The sequence below is a fragment of the Cardiocondyla obscurior genome, linkage group LG09 (genome assembly GCF_019399895.1).
Source record: "Cardiocondyla obscurior isolate alpha-2009 linkage group LG09, Cobs3.1, whole genome shotgun sequence".
NCBI lineage: Eukaryota > Metazoa > Arthropoda > Insecta > Hymenoptera > Formicidae > Cardiocondyla > Cardiocondyla obscurior.
Window position 1 is genome coordinate 4457286 of NC_091872.1, and position 22636 is coordinate 4479921.

General features: G+C 35.8%; 4 protein-coding genes and 1 long non-coding RNA gene across 5 annotated transcripts; 3 read left to right on the top strand and 2 right to left on the bottom strand.

Annotated features, from left to right (window-relative positions):
- The first annotated feature begins 680 nt into the window (after positions 1–680).
- Trp (transient receptor potential) lies at positions 681–6729 on the top strand. Its single transcript, XM_070661416.1, has 17 exons — positions 681–922; positions 1194–1338; positions 1821–1916; positions 2091–2230; positions 2463–2664; positions 2821–2991; positions 3123–3357; positions 3434–3586; positions 3683–3828; positions 3914–4020; positions 4103–4236; positions 4444–4567; positions 4630–4825; positions 4912–5076; positions 5239–5461; positions 5562–5981; positions 6147–6729. Exons 1-17 carry the CDS (start codon positions 768–770, stop codon positions 6725–6727), a joined length of 3393 nt encoding a protein of 1130 aa, XP_070517517.1. The 5' UTR covers positions 681–767; the 3' UTR covers positions 6728–6729.
- Positions 6730–7356: 627 nt separating this feature from the next.
- LOC139105363 (cytochrome b5) lies at positions 7357–8835 on the bottom strand. The gene is made up of 4 exons (XM_070661414.1): positions 8659–8835; positions 8334–8462; positions 8118–8203; positions 7357–7838 (listed from the first exon to the last, which is right to left on the bottom strand). Exons 1-4 carry the CDS (start codon positions 8776–8778, stop codon positions 7799–7801), a joined length of 375 nt encoding a protein of 124 aa, XP_070517515.1. The 5' UTR covers positions 8779–8835; the 3' UTR covers positions 7357–7798.
- Positions 8836–9320: 485 nt separating this feature from the next.
- Positions 9321–14339, top strand: LOC139105834 (RNA polymerase-associated protein CTR9 homolog). The gene is made up of 13 exons (XM_070662133.1): positions 9321–9459; positions 9917–10015; positions 10081–10320; positions 10415–10987; positions 11060–11179; positions 11258–11568; positions 11651–12176; positions 12233–12427; positions 12492–12608; positions 12687–12997; positions 13062–13396; positions 13474–13648; positions 13872–14339. Exons 1-13 carry the CDS (start codon positions 9418–9420, stop codon positions 14065–14067), a joined length of 3240 nt encoding a protein of 1079 aa, XP_070518234.1. The 5' UTR covers positions 9321–9417; the 3' UTR covers positions 14068–14339.
- Positions 14340–14358: 19 nt separating this feature from the next.
- On the bottom strand, positions 14359–15176 carry LOC139105835 (uncharacterized). Its single transcript, XR_011546246.1, has 2 exons — positions 15044–15176; positions 14359–14847 (listed from the first exon to the last, which is right to left on the bottom strand). It is a non-coding gene; the product is annotated as an uncharacterized lncRNA (long non-coding RNA).
- Positions 15177–15650: 474 nt separating this feature from the next.
- On the top strand, positions 15651–21734 carry LOC139105833 (RNA polymerase-associated protein CTR9 homolog). Its single transcript, XM_070662132.1, has 14 exons — positions 15651–15844; positions 16237–16335; positions 16401–16640; positions 16735–17307; positions 17380–17499; positions 17578–17888; positions 17971–18496; positions 18553–18747; positions 18812–18928; positions 19005–19315; positions 19380–19714; positions 19792–19966; positions 20190–21002; positions 21087–21734. The coding sequence occupies exons 1-14, from the start codon at positions 15803–15805 to the stop codon at positions 21145–21147; spliced, it is 3918 nt and encodes a 1305-aa protein (XP_070518233.1). The 5' UTR covers positions 15651–15802; the 3' UTR covers positions 21148–21734.
- The last annotated feature ends 902 nt before the right edge of the window (positions 21735–22636 follow it).

The following is a 22636-nucleotide window of genomic DNA, read 5'->3' on the forward strand; positions in this document are numbered from 1 at the left end:
ATCACGTGGGCGGCGGAAAATATAAATGAGGAAAAATAAGTCGGCGTGCGCTGGCAGCGTATGAGCTTTGGATTTAGTCCCTTACCGCCGCAGCGGAACTATCGCGTTCCATTATTTGGGGTGTTAGAGAGAGAAAAAGATTCTCACCCGATCCGCACATATCCTCCCTTCCCTCTTCCTCCCTACCCCAGTGATAACGCGAATGCCATACAATACTGGATAACGCACCCGAGTCTCTCCAGCATGTCCAGCTGTTCTTTTCTTTCATGGAGTCCCGTCCTCGTGCTTAATCCGCATTCCGAAGATCAATCCACCTGGCACAATGTCGTAAGGTTTCATCGAATTACACGCAGTTGTGACCATTATACAGTCTACGTCTGGCGTCTGTCGCGTAAGCGTGCTCGCGATATGAAAAAATACGTAAGTGCGACAGTCCAAGTCAAGAAGATATATATTAGATTACAATCAAATTATTATTTCTATTTTTTTTAATCCATCCTTTATTTTTTTATATTTATTACTTGAGTAGCACGGTTTAATCCGTTTTCGTAGAGAGATTATAAATTACTGTTAAGAGCACTGTAAAAAAAAAAAAAAAAAAAAAAAAAAGAATTTTGTTTTGACGACTCGAGAACGTTTCGAGATAATCTTACTTCCGCAATTTTGAAAATAAAGAAAAAGCGTTTATAATTTTAGGCGAAGAGAAAAAAGTAATAAGTGAGGATCTTTTGGAAAGTACGCTAAAAAAAAGAAACAAAAAGAAAAAAATGAATCCATCAGAATCTCAGCAGAATTTACTAGGGAATGAGGCGAGACCATCTTCGGTGCAATCGTTACAGGCGCCTATTGACTATATTCTTAGCCCGGTCGAGAAGCATTTCCTGCTTAGCGCGGAACGAGGTGATTGTGCCACTGTCAAAAGGTAATCCTACATTTTTCCGTATTAATGTTCCTTTAAGAGTATCCTAGGTGAAACGTAATAAACTAGATTTCGCGATAAGCTCCTTTTGTCTATACACGTATACAAATATATATGCATGTGTACGTGTGGCAATTATTGTGACGAGGATGCCATGCGTATTGTTAATTACTATTACAAATAAATTTCTGCAAAATTAATTTCGTACAGCAGACATTGTGCCAATAAGAAAAAAAAAAGAAATATGTTAATTGCCGCACAATTTATTAATCAGGTTAATCGAGGAGAATCGAGATCACCCGGAGGTGTTAAACATCAATTGCGTCGATCCGTTAAATCGATCCGCGCTGATAGCCGCGATTGAAAATGAAAATATCGATCTTATCAACCTGCTGCTTGAACTGGGAATTGAAATGAAGGTAAATATCGTGGAGTTGAAACGGTGCGCTGTCTCTCATGGACGACAGTCGCTCCCCTAATTATTGCAGGCAATATGTATCACGTTGATATGACATAATTGATGCCTACCCGGATACGTTAATAACGGTTCCGCGCATACGTCTGACACATTTTGAAGATCATCGTGTTCTTCTTCTTATTGAAAGTGTTACGAATGCTAAATTCATATTTGAACGTTGCTAATTGTTTTTTTTTTCTTAACTAAATTAATTTTTATTAAAAATAAATTTCTTGCCAACGTTCGTATTAATACAAAGAACGTCGAATAATAGTAACAATAAAAAAAAAATTAATTTAACATTTATTGACAAATAAAAATAAATAAAATATTACCCGTTGTAAGCAACGTTCTTATCGATCATCTGCCTTACGCAGCGACTTGGCTACATCCTGACATCTAACAGCGCAAAACACTTAAAATCATAACTCGTGCATCTTTCAGGATGCACTTCTGCATGCTATTAAAGAGGAGTACGTAGAAGCGGTAGAACTCCTACTAGAGTGGGAGGAAAGAATACACAAGCAGGGACAGCCTTACGTAAGTCTGATAATATTATCACTGCGTTACAATTTTTTATTACTCCTAACGGGACGTATGTATTTTTATACCTTCAATGGAAGTTAAATTCTCAATTTAATTTTTCTTAATATGATAAAGATTTAATTTTTAATTAGGCTAATTACAGGATTATGAGAATGAGAATACTTTCAGAGTTGGGAGTCTGCAGATTCATCGTCGAATTTCACGTCGGATATAACTCCGTTGACTTTGGCAGCTCATAAAAATAATTACGAAATACTGAAACTGCTATTAGATCGCGGCGCGACTCTTCCGACACCTCACGATGCGAGGTATGCATATATCAAAAAACGAAATGCACCTTATAATAATTTATGATTTATCGTTTTATTACTTGTAAGGCGGATAAAAACATTTGACAATTTAAAGTTTCGAAGCCAATGTTAATTATATTAATTAATTATTATTTTTATTTAATTTCTACAAAAAAAATCCTTATTGCAAAGACAAGTGGCATTATTACTTATTTATTAATTAATTTATTAATTTTTTTGTTTTAAATAGATGTGGTTGCGACGAATGCGTTACTTCAAGCGAGCAGGACTCCCTCCGACACTCGCAATCTCGAATAAACGCGTACCGAGCGCTCACCTCGTCATCTTTAATCGCGCTTTCATCGAGAGACCCACTTTTAACAGCTTTCGAACTTTCATGGGAGCTACGACGCCTCAGCAGAATGGAGCAAGAATTCAGGGCCCAATACAACGTACTTACTAATTCTCCTCCTTCACTTTCTTTTTTTTTTCACCCGAGTTGCTTGAAACTTTTTAAATAATAAAATTCAATAAGCTTAAACTCGTATTACGTTCTCTCGATTACACAAAGTTCATATTAATCCGCGAATAATTTCACCTTCATACAGGAAATGCGGGAGCAAACGCAGCAGTTCGCAACCGCCTTACTGGATCACGCGCGCACGTCTTACGAATTGGAAGTAATGTTAAACTACAACCCTACCGGTGACAATTGGGACCCTGGGGAAAGGCAGACCTTGGACCGGCTTAAGTTAGCTATTAAATATAAGCAGAAACAAGTACGTGGACGTTCCACATGATACGTAACTTATATTCTACAGTAAAGAATTTAATTTAGCCTTACGTCACTCCTTTGTGAATAACATTAATTATTCGCGTGACAATTGTAATTCTAACAATTACGTTTAAGTTCGTCGCTCATCCGAATGTGCAACAATTACTTGGCGCAATCTGGTACGACGGTCTTCCGGGATTTAGAAGGAAAAATATGGTAGCGCAGTTGGTGGATGTTGCCAAACTAGGCGCAATGTTTCCGGTATACAGTACGATTTACATGATGTCCCCGACCTCGCAAATGGGATCCTTTATGAAGAAACCGTTTGTGAAATTTATTTGCCACTCCGCGTCGTACGCTTTTTTTCTAAGTAAGACGCGTCTCCAATTTGGCGTATTTGCATTAAATTTGAAAATAATTATTAACGAGGGTGCTTCTTTCTCAAGTGCTACTCGGTATGGCGTCGCAGCGAATCGAATATCTGATAATCGAGCTGTTTGGTAACGAATGGATGCGAGAAATACTTGCTGGGTGGAAGAAACGAGAACGCGGCTGTATCCCGGGCTTTGTCGAAACGGGAGTGGTTATCTACGTGATAAGTAACGAAATTAAATAATCAACGATAAGAAACATCTCACTAATTTATTTTTAACGATGCGCTTGTTTTTCATTTTTTCATTAATATGCATTCGCAGGTTTAATTGCTAGCGAAATCAAGTCTTTATGGGCTGACGGTTTACTCGAGTATATATCGGATCTCTGGAATATCGTCGACTTTATACAAAACACATTTTACGTTATCTGGATCAGTTTACGCGTTACGGCTTGGTGGATAGTACAGGTAAACTTTGTTACAATTCAATAAAAAAAAATACAGAAACACATTAACCAATTTTTTGTTTTTTAACCGTATCGTTTTTCAACAGAAAGAATATTGGAGCGGCTTAGATCCCTGGTATCCGAGAGATCAATGGCACGCATTCGATCCAATGCTGCTCTCGGAGGGAGCATTCGCAGCGGGAATGATATTCAGGTAATTTCAGGACGTCAAAAAAAAAATTTTTTTTTCTGATTGATTAGTACACGCTAATATGAACGTAACGGATCTATTTCAGTTTCTTAAAACTCGTCCATATATTCAGCGTGAATCCTCATCTCGGCCCACTCCAGATTTCCCTCGGGAGAATGATAATAGACATTATCAAGTTCTTTTTCATCTACACCCTCGTGCTATTTGCTTTCGGCTGCGGTGAGTAATTAAACCTCCCGAATGCTTATTCATATTATTCATATGCCGTAGCGTATTGTTCCTTCGTAAGCTCCGGTCGCTAATTGAAAAATCATCCCACTTTCCTCGCCCGTTGTACAAGGCTGCTAGTCTTCCGGCTGGAGGCATTAACGTGCCGAATAAATACAAGATAATAAGATAACATTTTATCTCGCGTTTCGTTCGCAGGTATGAATCAGCTGATGTGGTATTATGCGGACTTAGAAAAGAGAAAATGTTATCACGAGTCGGACGAATTGCCGGATTTTGATAATCAGGAGAAAGCCTGCTCTATATGGAGAAGATTCGCTAAGTATGGAAATATACGTTTAAATCATCGAAGATGGGAGAGTTAAATTTTATTCGTGCTTTCAGCTTGTTCGAGACGTCGCAATCACTTTTTTGGGCTAGTTTCGGCATGGTCGATTTAATGTCGTTCGATCTGACGGGGATTAAAAGCTTCACGCGATTCTGGGCACTTCTCATGTTCGGCTCGTACTCAGTTATAAACGTCATTGTACTGTTAAACATGCTGATCGCTATGATGTCTAATTCTTATCAAATTATCTCGGTATAATTATCAATTTTTTTATAAGATATTAAAAAGTCAGGTTGATGAGCAAATGTACGAATATTTCGCATATTTCATTATTTTAGGAACGAGCTGATACGGAATGGAAATTTGCCAGGAGCCATTTATGGATGAGTTATTTCGAGGACGGCGATACCGTTCCACCTCCATTTAATATGATACCGACGAAAAAAACTTTCCAAAAGCTGTTCAAATGCGGACGCGGCGATCGTTCCACAAAGTCTTTTATAGTAATTAAATTTTATGTAATCCTGAATATTTCTAGAATTAAATTAAAATCGTAGAATATTTATACAATAAAAAAAAAACCTTATACTTAAGTAAAAATAATATATCTTATTAAAAATTATATAAAACAAATATAACTCAACGTTATAAATATTTTATTATAGAAAAAATCTCGAGAGAAGGCTATGACCAGACACGACACGGTGATACGTTTACTTATACGTCGCTACGTGACGGCCGAGCAAAGAAAACGAGATGAATTCGGTATCACAGAGGATGATGTTAGGGAAGTTCGTCAGGACATTTCAAGCTTTCGGTACGATCTGATTGATATTCTTCGAAAAAATGGAATGTGCACGCCGAGTCTTGCCAAGGAAGAGGCGAACAGTCAGTATATTTACGCATAATGCATATATGAAATAATATTTATACCTGAAAAATTAATTTAGACTAAATTGCAATTTATTTTTTTAAATATTTCTTTCAGTACCCGGGAAAAAAGGTAGAGTGATGGAACGTCGACTTCAAAAAGATTTCCAGATCGGCATCGTGGAAGGTATCGTGCAAGCCGTTATTCAGAGCGAAAAGGAACCGAAAGACGTGTTCAGTCAAATTGCTAAAGCGATCGGGCGAAAAGGGAGCAGCTCCACGAAAAAGGACTGGAACGCTATGGTTAGGCAAAGTACTATTGCCAAGGATCCTATCGGTAGTACGAACGAAGCGGTGCAACGTCAAACGCGGCGAAGTCTACGTCGTCACTTGCAACACCAGCCGGACTCTGACCTGGCGTCTATGGATCCGAAACGGATACTTGCCTACAATCCGAATCTCTCGGACGTTACACCGGTTACTAGGATAGCTTACGCCAAGTTCATGCTGAGCAAGAAGAAACTAGAGGAGGAACCTGGTAAATTCGCATTTAATATTTTTATTTGCTTTAATGAAATTTTTTAAAGTCTCGTATTTATTTTTATTAGGTGTATAAAATAATTTGTAGATTTTTTCTATTCATACACTTGCTGTCTGTTTATCAATTGATAGAAAAGGTTTAAAGAATTAATTTCTCGCGTAGATACAAATGAGGCTGCCAAAGAGGCTAAAGATGAGCCTCAAAGGAGCAGTAAAGTTATGATAGCGGAAACTTCTACAAGTGTTCGTCCACGGCCCACTGTTGATTCCTTTAAAAAGAGCTTACTGAAGTCTACAAGTAGCGGTAGCGTGGATAAACCAGCAACGCTCGACGTTAAAACTACCGAAGTCAGATCGCCGTCACCGATACCCGAGGATCTCATAGGAGAAGAAACTGGCAAACAGTCGACATCATCGGCAATGACTGATCAAGAGAAAAAAGTCGCGGAGAAGGAAAGCGCGCAAGAAGAAGGGAAGAAAGAAGCGGTAAGCGAAAAATCAACGTCAGAAGAAAAAAAAGAAAAAGAGGAGATAAAAGATGAAAATAAGGATTTGAAAAGTGCAAAGGGGAGTGATAACGATACCGAGCAGAAGACTTCCGATAAAGAAGCCGATGCAGGAAAATCTAGCGAGCCTGATAAATCAACCGCGAGCGAACAGAAGCCTGAAGTAGACCCGTATCAAACCACGAAACTGCGAGGAAAATCAAAAGCAACCGGTCGAATAATGGGAGGTTGGATTTAATTGGTCACCATTAAAGTTTACTTACACGTGTATTACGTTTATTTAAATATTCAACATTAAATATAGCTTATTGAACTTAAGTAATTTCTTCGATAAAATTCCGTATTTTATTTTAATATTAATCAATATGATATAAATATAATATGGCTAATAATACGTTGAGTCCCAGTTGCCTTAAAAATTTTAATCTTTGGCGAAAGTTCTTCAGCTACTTAAAACAGAGGAAAATACAACGGTCTGTGAAGTCCCTCGCCGTATTTCACAGTAAACATTTCGTTATAAATAGACTTTCCTCGTATGCAATGTAGTTTCAAAGTACTTTTACATGACAAGCGATATTCAATATCGGTGCTCAGAATGCGTTATCAATTTCCTGCGTATCGCGTCATTTTGATTAATTTCTAAACACTGCCAACCTCCTATAATTCGATTATATCGAACTTCATAATTTTATAAATATGTATTTTATTAATTATATTTATATATCAATTCTATGTGAACTACTTTACCATAAAGTAGTACTTAATTGAACTTTGATAAATATGCATTTAAGCTATTTTATTATAGAAAGGAATATAGCCGAATTCAAGTTATCAAATTTTGTTAATAAAATTTAATTGTAATAAAAATTTCTTTTTTTTTCACCAAAATTAGATAATTCTTATTTGTGGCGTCAGTCCGTCTTTTTCAGCGTTTATTAAACAACAAAGGTGGGATGACGATGCAAGTGAGAATTATTTGAAGTTTGGTTTAAAGTGGAAAAAACAACTTTATGTAGTATTACAAATTTCATTGAGATTTCATTATGTTACTCATAAATGCGATAAGCAGACAACGTACGTCTCTTACTTTATCTTTCCTAGTTCGTTCTTATATTTAATTACATTGTCTTTAATGTCACGTACGAGCGATAAGCGGACGGTTTTTAATCTCGATGATTTTTTATCGATAATACATCGTCGTGTACATTGTCACGAACGATGCCTTATTTAGATAACGAATGTGACAGACGTAACGTAATAAATTAAATTATATGTCTAAGATGACTGGCCGATATCCATGATGCATTCGTCAATGTGTACATTTGCCGCAGAGAATTCTTAAAAAGGTCCTGAAACACGAAACCAGCTAATTGAAAATGGCGAAGTTAAAAGCCCCTTCTCGTTTAATATCTATTAACTTCGTGCTGTTATAAAATATAAATAACTTCTTCCAAACGTTGAAACTATTTTTACAATGCTACCTTTCTCTCTCTCTTATTTTTTTTTTAATTTCTTATTAAACGCTTATTTTAAAATTATATTTTACTGTACGTCGCATTATTAAAATAAATTATATGAGAAATATTCAAATAATGTAAGCGTTAATTATTACTGATTGGAAAATGTACTTTTGTTTCGGCTTCTTCGTTCCTTCCGACGTTATTCCGTTATTAGACACTGCTTGCTTTTTCTTTCTGTTGGCGTGTTTGTCCTCCTGCAATACGCCCCAACGTGTTGCAAATTATTATTTCAAATTTCACGAAAATTAATTTTACGAGATCTCGCATGGATTTGCAACGCCAATAATTGTTCCCGCGCTTAATTGATTTCGAACTTATACTCACATTCTCAAGATCGCCGATTAAATATTTTTTAAGAATTTTCGTTGCATCGGAAGAATGCCCGAAATCGTCGAATCCGTCCGTCGCGTCTTTTCCCGCGTATTCCTCGATTAACTCTGAACCACCGGGATGCTACAATTGATATTATTTTATGTAACCCGTTTATTAAATTATATTACATTACTAAAAAAGAAAGAAACATTTGCACACTCTGAAAATTTTTGATATTTTTAAATCGCTATAAATACCGGTCAAGAATCACCGTAAACGCCAACGTTCGTAACTATTTTAAAGCTAGAAGTTTCTTTCAAATATTATATTTATTTACCTGTTGCATGTAGTCCGTCACATCGTAAACTTTATCGTGGATCACGATCCAGGTTCTCGTTTCGTTCTTGCCATTGCACTTCGCGACGTCCGCGAGCGAGTATCGAACCGAATCGGACATTCTTCGACCGAATCTTGCGAGAAAAAGAAAGAGAAATCCATTCGCGACGGCAATATAAGTAACACGTGTCGGTGCACGAAGATTGCGGAGATCGGCGGTGTTCCCGGAAATTACAAATGATAAGCATATCGCGATTTAAACAGACGATAATTGTGCGCCTTTTGCTGTTTTAATTCGTCGCTTTATTATGTAACCATTTATTGAATGCGTAATAATATACAGAAAGAATAAATTTGAAATATAAAAATTATATATACATATATATATTTTTTTAATGAAATTTAAAAAATATATAACGTATAATTTTATATAAATTTTATATAAATAAAAATAATTCGTCTGATTAAATGAGACATCTTGCTCGAATTGCAAATAATGACGGTGGCAGTTCATAAGAAATTTTTATTAAAACTAAAGAAAAAAAAAATAAATTCTCCTAATTAAACTTGAGGTATACTACTATAAATTAGATGTTTGATTTATTGACGATTCGTACTACTGGGCACTTTCGTGGCTTTAATTCCCTTAAAAACCGCTACGAGACGTTACTTGCTTAGTGCAATCGTGAAGCGTGTACTGCGTGTAGACTGTTGCCCGCTTGCCAGTACAGGCAGTTTAGTTAAGTTTAACCCAGTTGCAATGGCGGGTTCCATAGAGATACCGCTTCGTGATACAGACGAGGTAAGCATATATTCTTCATTGATCGCGTAGTTCATATTTTTTTATGCTCCGTAACGAGACGTTGATCGCAAGAGAATCGGTCGAGTCGTGAGGGGCGGAGAACTTTTACGGCGGTTAGCGATATCAATACGCACCTAACCTAATTCCGAGATACGTTTCCCCTTGTGCCGATATCCTAAAACGGATAGATGCACATTAAAATAGAAAAGAAAAAAATACGTTTCCCCTAATCAAATAAATATCATTATACAAGACGGCATACGTATTACGTGTACTCTGATATGTCGCTTCAACAGCTTGGCACTTAGTATTTATTTTTAATGGAATTTAAAGAAAAACTGTCTTAATTTTCTTTAAATTTGAGTACTGTTAATGTGATTATGTGACAATATATGAGTAAAATGATATAAGAAATGACTAAAGTAAAAAATTTATATTGTTGCTTTTAATCCCGTAGGTTATAGAACTTTATTTAGATCAACTGCCAGAAGGAGATGAAGTCCTGGGAATTTTGCGGCAGGAACATGCACAACTTAACATCTGGGTCAATTTGGCTGTATGTAGAATGTAGATAGTCGAAAAATTTATAATACAGTGTTTTAATTTATTTGATTGTTTCAGCTTGAATATTATAAACAGCAAAAGATTGATGATTTTATTAAAATACTTGAATCTTCTCGTATTGATGCAAATATTGATTACCGTGATTATGAAAAAGATCAAATGCGTGCACTTGATATGTTGGCTGCCTACTATGTTCAGAAAGCAAATAAAGAAAAAAATAAAGATAAAAAAAGAGATCTCTTTACAAAAGCTTCTTTGTTATATACAACAGCTGACAAGATTATCATGTATGATCAGGTACATAAAATCATATGATTTCAATATTAATATAAATAACCTTTTCTTTAACATGTTATCTTTAACTTAATAACCTGTTATTTTTATATTGTAGAATCATTTGCTCGGTCGGGCTTATTTCTGTCTGCTTGAAGGTGACAAAATGGAGCAGGCTGATGCACAATTTAATTTTGTTTTAAATCAATCACAAAATAATATTCCTTCTTTACTTGGCAAAGCTTGCATCGCTTTTAATAAGAAAGATTACAGAGGAGCTCTTGCATTTTATAAGAAAGCCCTTAGAACCAATCTAAAATGTCCAGCTGCAGTCAGACTAGGAATGGGACATTGTTATATGAAATTAAATAATCAAGAGAAAGCACGACTTGCATTTGAGAGAGCTTTACATTTGGATGGGCAATGTGTTGGGGCACTAGTTGGCCTCTCAGTCTTGAAACTGAATCAACAAGAACTCGAAAGCATAAGAACCGGCGTACAAATGTTATCGGAAGCGTATACGATAGATTCAACAAATCCGATGGAGCTGAATCATTTATCAAATCATTTCTTTTTCAAAAAGGATTATAATAAGGTTCAACATTTAGCACTGCGTGCATTTCATAATACGGAAAACGAAGCCATGCGAGCAGAAAGTTGCTATCAACTAGCAAGAGCATTTCATGTTCAAGTAAGTGATAAAACGACATTTAATTGACCGCCATGATACATTATGGCAAATTAATGAATACAATTATTTTAGGGTGATTACGATCAAGCGTTTCAATATTACTATCAGGCAACACAGTTTGCTCCGCCCGTATTTGTACTGCCGCATTTTGGTTTAGGACAAATGTACGTTTATCGCGGTGATGCAGAAAATGTAAGTATATATATGCGTTATAAAAAATAATAAATTATTCGCACTGGCAAGTAAAATAATTTTATCTTCTATAAAAAGGCAGCCCAATGCTTCGAAAAAGTTTTAAAAGCACAACCTGGAAATTACGAAACTATGAAGATTCTTGGTTCGCTCTACGCTAACTCAAGCTCTCAATCGAAACGCGATATTGCAAAAAATCATTTGCGAAAAGTAACGGAACAATTTCCCGATGACGTTGAAGCTTGGATCGAGTTAGCACAGATATTGGAGCAAAGTGATTTAACCGCAGCTTTGAATGCTTATGGAACCGCAACTAGGATTTTAAAAGAAAAAGTTCAAGCAGACATACCGCCAGAAATTTTAAATAACGTAGGAGCATTGCATTACAGGTATATATTTTTTTATTGTATATTTAATATATATTTTTATTATTTCTTTTACTTTATGTATTATGTTACGTTTTATTTTCAGGCTCGGTAACTTGGAAGAAGCCAGAAAAAATTTAGAAGAATCTCTAGCGCGTTCAAAAGCGGGCGCCTTACATGATTCGGTTTATTATAATTCGATATCAGTGACCACGACGTATAATTTAGCGCGGCTCAATGAGGCGTTGTGTGTATTTGATCGAGCAGAGAAACTTTACAAAGATATTTTGAAAGAACATCCGAATTACGTCGATTGTTATTTGAGACTCGGTTGTATGGCCAGAGATAAAGGACAGATATACGAGGCGTCCGATTGGTTCAAAGACGCCTTGAGAATCAATAACGAACATCCGGATGCGTGGTCACTGTTGGGTAATTTGCATTTGGCCAAGATGGAATGGGGCCCTGGCCAGAAGAAATTCGAGAGAATTTTGAAAAACCCAACAACAAGCACTAACGCTTACTCCTTAATTGCGTTAGGAAACATTTGGTTGCAAACTTTGCACCAAAGTGGAAAAGACAAGGAAAGGGAGAAGCGGCATCAGGATCGAGCGTTAGCCATGTATAAACAGGTAACAAGTAATATTTAATTAATTAGAACACCTATAATCACGATTGTAATTTTTAGGTTTTAAGAAACGACCCGAAGAATATTTGGGCTGCGAATGGTATTGGCGCAGTACTTGCGCATAAAGGTTGCGTAAATGAAGCTAGAGACATATTTGCTCAGGTACGCGAAGCAACAGCAGAATTCTGTGATGTCTGGCTGAACATTGCGCATATATACGTGGAGCAGAAGCAATTCGTCAGTGCCATTCAAATGGTAAATAACCAATATTTATATCATTATTGTATGAGAAATAATTAATTTAAAATTTACATTGCAGTATGAAAACTGTCTACGCAAATTCTATAAATATCATCATGTTGAAGTCTTGCAATATCTTGGAAGAGCTTATTTTAAAGCTGGCAAGCTGAAGGAAGCGAAATTGACGCTATTAAAAGTAATGATACACGAATATTTTTTTTAGATTAATTTTATATTTTTAATTTTTAATCTTAAATTATGAATATATTTCTAGGCACGCCGTGTAGCTCCACAAGATACAGTTTTATTGTATAATATTGCTCTCGTGCTCCAACGTCTGGCCACGCATATTCTTAAAGATGAAAAATCAACTCTAACTACTGTACTACAGGCAGTTCACGAATTGGGCCTTTCACACAAATATTTTCAGTATTTGTCAGCGCATGGCGACCGGATGGAACAATTGGCTGAAAGTGAAGCCCGGAGGTGTCAAGATTTGTTATCCCAAGCACAGTATCATGTTGCTAGAGCGAGAAGATTGGACGAGGAAGAAAAGATGTTGAGACGAAAGCAAGAAGAAGAAAGGTATTTGTTGCTTTTACTATCGATAATTTTGTTCAAATTTCTATCATGGAATTTAAATTTACAGGCAAGCTTTCAAAATGCGTCAGACGGAAGAACAACGTAAGCTGGAAGAGATGCGTCGTCAGAAAGAAGAAGAGATGTTGCAAAAACGACAAGAATACATCGAAAAGACTAAAAACGCGCTTGTATTTGGTGAAATGCCTGTAGAGAAACCCGGACGAAAAAATAAGAGACCTCGAACTGATCAATATATCAGTGATAGTGGAGGATCTGAAAGAGACGAAGGCAGAGAAGAAGTGCCAAAAGAAAGAAAGCGTAAGAGGAAGCCAAGTGGTGAAACTAAAGAGAGAAAGAGCAGAGGTAGAGGCAGGCGCAGGAAGGATGGAAGTGGCAATAGTGGTAAGAAAATTAATGTATTTCTTTATGTAGTATACGTATAATATTATTTACTTTAATTATTAAATAAAATTTTGCAGGATCGGACAGTGATCAACCGAAACGTAAGCGTGGTAAAAAAATTGCGGGTACTAGGAAAGAAAAATCGCGTAAGGGCACGGTTGAAACCCTTAAGGGTAAATTGGTTAAATCGAAGGAAACTATTTCAACGAGTGAGTCAGATAGCGATACGGGTGGCCTTAAAATCGCTAGCGGGTAAGCAAGAAAGTTTTAAATATCATATGTTTATCTGTAATTTCATATATAGATTAGTAAATTAGAATTAATTTAACTTATTAGAGTTGGCATTATATTTATGATTTTTAAACTACACTAAATATTGACATATGATTATATGTTTTAACTTTTTAGTTTAGTATAAAATTAACAAAATTATAATTAACTGTATTAAACTTTGTAATCATTTCTATTGTTCCAGAGGCGAAAGTGGAAACGAGAATCAACCACATAGCAGCAGACGAATCGTGTCTGATTCTGAAGCTTCTCGTGCCTCACGCTCGAGATCTCGATCAAGATCAAAATCTGGGAGTCGTTCAAAAAGTAGTTCGCGTTCGCGTTCACGTTCACGTTCGCATTCGCGTTCGCGTTCGCGTTCGCGTTCGCGAATACGATAATACATCGTCGTGTACATTGTCACGAACGATGCCTTATTTAGATAGCGAATTTGACAGACGTAACGTAATAATAAAATTATATGTCTAAGATGACTGGCCGATATCCACGATGCATTTGTCAATGTGTACATTTGCCGCAGAGAATTCTTAAAAAGGTTCTGAAACACGAAACCAGCTAATTGAGAATGGCGAAGTTAAAAGCCCCTTCTTGTTTAATTTCTATTAACTTCGTGCTATTATAAAATATAATTATCTTCTTCCAAACGTTAAAACTATTTTTACAATGCTACCTTTTTCTCTTTTTTTTTTTTTTTTTAATTTCTTATTAAACACTTATTTTAAAGTTATATTTTACTGTACGTCGCATTATTAAAATAAATTATATGAGAAATATTCAAATAATGTAAGCGTTAATTATTACTGATTGGAAAGTGTACTTTTGTTTCGGCTTCTTCGTTCCTTCCGACGTTATTCCGTTAGACACTGCTTGCTTTTTCTTTTTGTTGGCGCGTTTATTCTCTTGCAATACGCCCCAACGTGTTGCAAAATTATTATTTCCAATTTCACGAAAATTAATTTTACGAGATCTCGCATGGATTTGCGACGCCAATAATTGTTCCCGCGCTTAATTAATTTCGAACTTATACTCAAATTCTCAAGATCGCCGATTAAATATTTTTTAAGAATTTTCGTTGCATCGGAAGAATGCCCGAAATCGTCGAATCCGTCCGTCGCGTATTTTCCCGCGTATTCCTCGATTAACTCTGAACCACCGGGATGCTACAATTGATATTATTTTATGTAACCCATTCATTAAATTACATTACATTACTAAAAGAGAAAAAAACATTTGCATACTCTGAAAATTTTTGATATTTTTAAATCGCTATAAATACCGGTCAAGAATCACCTTAAACGCCAACGTTCGTAACTATTTTAAAGCTAGAAGTTTCTTTCAAATATTATATTTATTTACCTGTTGCATGTAGTCCGTCACATCGTAAACTTTATCGTGAATCACGATCCAGGTTCTCGTTTCGTTCTTGCCATTGCACTTCGCGACGTCCGCGAGCGAGTATCGAACCGAATCGGACATTTTTCGACCGAATATTGCGAGAAAAAAAAAGGGAAATTCATTCGCGACTGCAATATAAGTAACACGTGTCGGTGCACGGAGATTGCGGAGATCGGCGGTGTTCCCGTAAATTACAAATGATAAGCATATCGCGATTTAAACAGACGATAATTGTGCACCTTTTGCTGTTTTAATTCGTCGCTTTATTATGTAACCATTTATTGAATGCGTAATAATATACAGAAAGAATAAATTTGAAATATAAAAATTATATATACATATATATATTTTTTTAATGAAATTTAAAAAATATATAACGTATAATTTTATATAAATTTTATATAAATAAAAATAATTCGTCTGATTAAATGAGACATCTTGCTCGAATTGCAAATAATGACGGTGGCAGTTTATAAAGAATTTTTATTAAAACTAAAGAAAAAGGAATAAATTCTCCTAATTAAACTTGAGGTATACTACTATAAATTAGATGTTTGATTTATTGACGATTCGTACTACTGGGCACTTTCGTGGCTTTAATTCCCTTAAAAACCGCTACGAGACGTTACTTGCTTAGTGCAATCGTGAAGCGTGTACTGCGTGTAGACTGTTGCCCGCTTGCCCAGTACAGGCAGTTTAGTTGAGTTTAACCCAGTTGCAATGGCGGGTTCCATAGAGATACCGCTTCGTGATACAGACGAGGTAAGCATATATTCTTCATTGATCGCGTAGTTCATATTTTTTTATGCTCCGTAACGAGATGTTGATTGCAAGAGAATCGGTCGAGTCGTGAGGGGCGGAGAACTTTTACGGTGGTTAGCGATATCAATACGCACCTAACCTAATTCAGAGATACGTTTCCCCTAATCAAATAAATATCATTATACAAGACGGCATACGTATTACGTGTACTCTGATATATCGTTTCAACAGCTTGGCACTTAGTATTTATTTTTAATAGAATTTAAAGAAAAACTGTCTTAATTTTCTTTAAATTTGAGTACTGATAATGTGATTATGTGACAATATATGAGTAAAATGATATAAGAAATGACTAAAGTAAAAAATTTATATTGTTGCTTTTAATTTCGTAGGTTATAGAACTTTATTTAGATCAACTGCCAGATGGAGATGAAGTCCTGGGAATTTTGCGGCAGGAACATGCACAACTTACTATCTGGGTCAATTTGGCTGTATGTAGAATGTAGATAATCGAAAAATTTATATTACAGTGTTTTAATTTATTTGGTTGTTTCAGCTTGAATATTATAAACAGCAAAAGATTGATGATTTTATTAAAATACTTGAATCTTCTCGTATTGATGCAAATATTGATTACCGTGATTATGAAAAAGATCAAATGCGTGCACTTGATATGTTGGCTGCCTACTATGTTCAGGAAGCCAATAAAGAAAAAAATAAAGATAAAAAAAGAGATCTCTTTACAAAAGCTACTTTGTTATATACAACAGCTGACAAGATTATCATGTATGATCAGGTACATAAAATCATATGATTTCAATATTAATATAAATAACCTTTTCTTTAACATGTTATCTTTAACTTAATAACCTGTTATTTTTATATTGTAGAATCATTTGCTCGGTCGGGCTTATTTCTGTCTGCTTGAAGGTGACAAAATGGAGCAGGCTGACGCACAATTTAATTTTGTTTTAAATCAATCACAAAATAATATTCCTTCTTTACTTGGCAAAGCTTGCATCGCTTTTAATAAGAAAGATTACAGAGGTGCTCTTGCATTTTATAAAAAAGCCCTTAGAACTAATCCAAATTGTCCAGCTGCAGTCAGACTAGGAATGGGACATTGTTTTATGAAATTAAATAATCAAGAGAAAGCACGACTTGCATTTGAGAGAGCTTTACATTTGGATGGGCAATGTGTTGGGGCACTAGTTGGCCTCTCAGTCTTGAAACTGAATCAACAAGAACCCGAAAGCATAAGAACCGGCGTACAAATGTTATCGAAAGCGTATACGATAGATTCAACAAATCCGATGGTGCTGAATCATTTAGCAAATCATTTCTTTTTCAAAAAGGATTATAATAAGGTTCAACATTTAGCACTGCATGCATTTCATAATACGGAAAACGAAGCCATGCGAGCAGAAAGTTGCTATCAATTAGCAAGAGCATTTCATGTTCAAGTAAGTGATAAAACTACATTTAATTGACCGCCATGATACATTATGGCAAATTAATGAATACAATTATTTTAGGGCGATTACGATCAAGCGTTTCAATATTACTATCAGGCAACACAGTTTGCTCCGCCCGTATTTGTACTGCCGCATTTTGGTTTAGGACAAATGTACGTTTATCGCGGAGATGCAGAAAATGTAAGTATATATATGCGTTATAAAAAATAATAAATTATTCGCACTGGCAAGTAAAATAATTTTATCTTCTATAAAAAGGCAGCCCAATGCTTCGAAAAAGTTTTAAAAGCACAACCTGGAAATTACGAAACTATGAAGATTCTTGGTTCGCTCTACGCTAACTCAAGCTCTCAATCGAAACGCGATATTGCAAAAAATCATTTGCGAAAAGTAACGGAACAATTTCCCGATGACGTTGAAGCTTGGATCGAGTTAGCACAGATATTGGAGCAAAGTGATTTAACCGCAGCTTTGAATGCTTATGGAACCGCAACTAGGATTTTAAAAGAAAAAGTTCAAGCAGACATACCGCCAGAAATTTTAAATAACGTAGGAGCATTGCATTACAGGTATATATTTTTTTATTGTATATTTAATATATATTTTTATTATTTCTTTTACTTTATGTATTATGTTACGTTTTATTTTCAGGCTCGGTAACTTGGAAGAAGCCAGAAAAAATTTAGAAGAATCTCTAGCGCGTTCAAAAGCGGACGCCCTACATGATTCGGTTTATTATAATTCGATATCAGTGACCACGACGTATAATTTAGCGCGCCTTAATGAGGCGTTGTGTGTATTTGATCGAGCAGAGAAACTATACAAAGATATTTTGAAAGAACATCCGAATTACGTCGATTGTTATTTGAGACTCGGTTGTATGGCCAGAGATAAAGGACAGATATACGAGGCGTCCGATTGGTTCAAAGACGCCTTGAGAATCAATAACGAACATCCGGACGCGTGGTCACTGTTGGGTAATTTGCATTTGGCCAAGATGGAATGGGGCCCTGGCCAGAAGAAATTCGAGAGAATTTTGAAAAACCCAACAACAAGCACTGACGCTTACTCTTTAATTGCGTTAGGAAACATTTGGTTGCAAACTTTGCACCAAAGTGGAAAAGATAAGGAAAGGGAGAAGCGGCATCAGGATCGAGCGTTAGCCATGTATAAACAGGTAACAAGTAATATTTAATTAATTAGAACACCTATAATCACGATTGTAATTTTTAGGTTTTAAGAAACGACCCGAAGAATATTTGGGCTGCGAATGGTATTGGCGCAGTACTTGCGCATAAAGGTTGCGTAAATGAAGCTAGAGACATATTTGCTCAGGTACGCGAAGCAACAGCAGAATTCTGTGATGTCTGGCTGAACATTGCGCATATATACGTGGAGCAGAAGCAATTCGTCAGTGCCATTCAAATGGTAAATAACCAATATTTATATCATTATTGTATGAGAAATAATTAATTTAAAATTTACATTGCAGTATGAAAACTGTCTACGCAAATTCTATAAATATCATCATGTTGAAGTCTTGCAATATCTTGGAAGAGCTTATTTTAAAGCTGGCAAGCTGAAGGAAGCGAAATTGACGCTATTAAAAGTAATGATACACGAATATTTTTTTAGATTAATTTTTATTTTTAATTTTTAATCTTAAATTATGAATATATTTCTAGGCACGCCGTGTAGCTCCACAAGATACAGTTTTATTGTATAATATTGCTCTCGTGCTCCAACGTCTGGCCACGCAAATTCTTAAAGATGAAAAATCAACTCTAACTACTGTACTACAGGCAGTTCACGAATTGGGCCTTTCACACAAATATTTTCAGTATTTGTCAGCGCATGGCGACCGGATGGAACAATTGGCTGAAAGTGAAGCCCGGAGGTGTCAAGATTTGTTATCCCAAGCACAGTATCATGTTGCTAGAGCGAGAAGATTGGACGAGGAAGAAAAGATGTTGAGACGAAAGCAAGAAGAAGAAAGGTATTTGTTGCTTTTACTACCGATAATTTTGTTCAAATTTCTATCATGGAATTTAAATTTACAGGCAAGCTTTCAAAATGCGTCAGACGGAAGAACAACGTAAGCTGGAAGAGATGCGTCGTCAGAAAGAAGAAGAGATGTTGCAAAAACGACAAGAATACGTCGAAAAGACTAAAAACGCGCTGGTATTTGGTGAAATGCCTGTAGAGAAACCCGGACGAAAAGGTAAGAGACCTCGAACTGATCAATATATCAGTGATAGTGGAGGATCTGAAAGAGACGAAGGCAGAGAAGAAGTGCCAAAAGAAAGAAAGCGTAAGAGGAAGCCAAGTGGTGAAACTAAAGAGAGAAAGAGCAGAGGTAGAGGCAGGCGCAGGAAGGATGGAAGTGGCAATAGTGGTAAGAAAATTAATGTATTTCTTTATGTAGTATACGTATAATATTATTTACTTTAATTATTAAATAAAATTTTGCAGGATCGGACAGTGATCAACCGAAACGTAAGCGTGGTAAAAAAATTGCGGGTACTAGGAAAGAAAAATCGCGTAAGGGCACGGTTGAAACCCTTAAGGGTAAATTGGTTAAATCGAAGGAAACTATTTCAACGAGTGAGTCAGATAGCGATACGGGTGGCCTTAAAATCGCTAGCGGGTAAGCAAGAAAGTTTTAAATATCATATGTTTATCTGTAATTTCATATATAGATTAGTAAATTAGAATTAATTTAACTTATTAGAGTTGGCATTATATTTATGATTTTTAAACTACACTAAATATTGACATATGATTATATGTTTTAACTTTTTAGTTTAGTATAAAATTAACAAAATTATAATTAACTGTATTAAACTTTGTAATCATTTCTATTGTTCCAGAGGCGAAAGTGGAAACGAGAATCAACCACATAGCAGCAGACGAATCGTGTCTGATTCTGAAGCTTCTCGTGCCTCACGCTCGAGATCTCGATCAAGATCAAAATCTGGGAGTCGTTCAAAAAGTAGTTCGCGTTCGCGTTCGCGTTCGCATTCGCGTTCACGTTCGCGTTCGCGTTCGCGTTCACGTTCACGTTCGCATTCGCGTTCGCGTTCGCGTTCGCGTTCGCGTTCGCGTTCGCGTTCTGCTTCCCGTTCACGATCTCCATCTCGTTCACGGTCACGGTCACGCTCACGCTCACGCTCTCGATCGCGATCTGTTTCTAAATCCAGATCCAGGAGCGTTTCAAGATCAAGAAGTCGTTCGGCATCTGGGTCAAGATCAGGGTCAGCCAAAAGTAGATCAAGATCACGGTCAGGTTCACGCAAAAGTGGCTCACGATCAAGGTCTAACAGTGGGTCACGAAGAAGTGGATCAAAACCAAGATCAAGATCAAGGTCGAGTTCAAGAAAGAGTGGTTCTAGATCGAAATCGAGATCGAGGTCGAGGTCGAGGTCAAAGTCAAAATCAAAGTCAAAGTCGAAGTCGAGATCACCGGATGGTTCAAAGAAAGGCGCATCGCGATCAAGGTCCCGATCTAAAAGTGGTTCGCGTTCAGGTTCGGAAGAACGTCGATCGCGAAGCAAAAGTCGCTCACGATCTAAATCAAAATCTGTCTCGAGATCTAAGTCAAGATCCAAAAGCGGTAGCAGATCACGATCTCGCTCTAGGTCGAAGAGCGGTTCTCGAAGTCGTAGCCCCAGTGGCTCAGCACGGTAAGTTTATCTTTTTCAAATAATGCAGTTATAATAATATATATACTTTATATATGGTACATTAAATATTGTTCTCTTTTATAGTTCCGCATCCCCGGTATCTAGAAAATCAGTGTCAGGAAGTGGAGGTAGCGATAGCGAATAAACCTGTCGCTCTCGTAATAATTATGACGCAGTTTACTACAATAAAAAGAAAACGATTACACGTAGACATAACCTATATAATTTTTATAAAGGTTGCTCTGACATTTTAAGACATAAACGAGCTGGTTAATTGACTCCATTAGATTAATTTTCTTTATAATATTTAGAAAGTGTCTTTATAATGTGTAAGTAGCTTCAAAGCAATTTGTGTTTTTTCTTCTTTTTATTAAAGCGTATTAAATATTGTAATAATTGTTTTGCAATTTTAATCCATTCTCATTTTGTCATGTAATAAAGTATATTATTAATAGACAAGTATTACAAGACCAAATATTCCAAAGTTAATTGCGAAATTTTTTCTTACTTTATTTATTTAAAAAAGACGCAACATTATAATTTAATTTTTCTTTTATTAATAATAATGATAATCAGAAGGAAAAGAGCGATAATTTTGTGTATTATCACATTATATAGAGTATATCATAGCACCGTGACGATAATATATGAAAAACATGAAGAAAAATTGTATCTGCAATAAATTACCTACGTTTTGTATTATAATACATTAAATAAAACAACGAAATTGCACGTTGGATTGTTTCTTTTATCTAAAATCAGGCGATATTTTTTTTAACTTAATCACGTTTTTTTTTTTTAACTAAAAGTTTCGCGAGGCTTATGACTCGCGATGTAATTGCGAAATAAATATGAAATAATCAATAGTCGTTTAGTAAAACGGTCGACGCTCCTACGTTTGAACGTACTTATACGTCGTTATGCAAATATAATTAGATCACCCTGTGCCGTGCCATGTACCAGTGCACATATCGATCTTACAAGCGGTATAAAATAAATTATTAACGCTCATTCTCGAGGTGAATGACACATTCATGGTATAACTTGCGATGGCACTTTCTATGCAGGTTGTCGGTGACAACTTTACTTCCTTCGTACATTTTATTCTAATTTCCTAACTTTTTCATATCAATTCCCTCCTTCCACATTTTTCGAAAATTTAGGAATTTATCAAATAACTGCGAGGAAAAAAGTATTTTCTTTGCTTTGTTTTTTTTTTCCTTCACAAGAATACAGAAATTTAAAAAATGTTGAATTATACATATACAAAAATAAAGAAAATAAATATATTTTAGCATTGAAATGAATATTTAATGCAAAGCTAAAATAATAATGAATTAAATGGTAATAAATAACGCTTTGGCGGTAAATTCACGTGAAATCCAATTACATTTAATAAATTTCTACCAATATACTAATGACATTTATGTACAAACTAGGCATTAACATACAAAACCAGCTGCGTCTGTATAACAGTTAATTCTACGTGGGGAAGTGCACTTGCCACGTGGTAATTTCATTATGAATGTTACACGAATATGGTCTTTGTAGAAAACGGATTAACCAGTTTCGGCGCGCGTCAGTGCCCGTCTGTGATTATGGTTTAATTGTAATCGCATTTCCGGTTCAGCACT

Bases quoted from the DNA above. Each gene is read 5' to 3' on its own strand.
- Trp (XM_070661416.1), top strand. From the start codon at position 768: ATGAATCCATCAGAATCTCAGCAGAATTTACTAGGGAATGAGGCGAGA. The intron at 3,829-3,913 runs GTAAACTTTGTT...GTTTTTCAACAG, and splicing joins CGGCTTGGTGGATAGTACAG to AAAGAATATTGGAGCGGCTT. The intron at 4,568-4,629 runs GTATGGAAATAT...TCGTGCTTTCAG, and splicing joins ATATGGAGAAGATTCGCTAA to CTTGTTCGAGACGTCGCAAT.
- LOC139105363 (XM_070661414.1), bottom strand. From the start codon at position 8,778: ATGTCCGATTCGGTTCGATACTCGCTCGCGGACGTCGCGAAGTGCAAT. The intron at 8,463-8,658 runs GTAAATAAATAT...TATCAATTGTAG, and splicing joins TGACGGACTACATGCAACAG to CATCCCGGTGGTTCAGAGTT. The intron at 8,204-8,333 runs GTGAGTATAAGT...GGCGTATTGCAG, and splicing joins TAATCGGCGATCTTGAGAAT to GAGGACAAACACGCCAACAG.
- LOC139105834 (XM_070662133.1), top strand. From the start codon at position 9,418: ATGGCGGGTTCCATAGAGATACCGCTTCGTGATACAGACGAG. The intron at 11,180-11,257 runs GTAAGTATATAT...TTCTATAAAAAG, and splicing joins ATCGCGGTGATGCAGAAAAT to GCAGCCCAATGCTTCGAAAA. The intron at 13,649-13,871 runs GTAAGCAAGAAA...CTATTGTTCCAG, and splicing joins GGCCTTAAAATCGCTAGCGG to AGGCGAAAGTGGAAACGAGA.
- LOC139105833 (XM_070662132.1), top strand. From the start codon at position 15,803: ATGGCGGGTTCCATAGAGATACCGCTTCGTGATACAGACGAG. The intron at 17,889-17,970 runs GTATATATTTTT...TTTTATTTTCAG, and splicing joins GTAGGAGCATTGCATTACAG to GCTCGGTAACTTGGAAGAAG. The intron at 19,967-20,189 runs GTAAGCAAGAAA...CTATTGTTCCAG, and splicing joins GGCCTTAAAATCGCTAGCGG to AGGCGAAAGTGGAAACGAGA.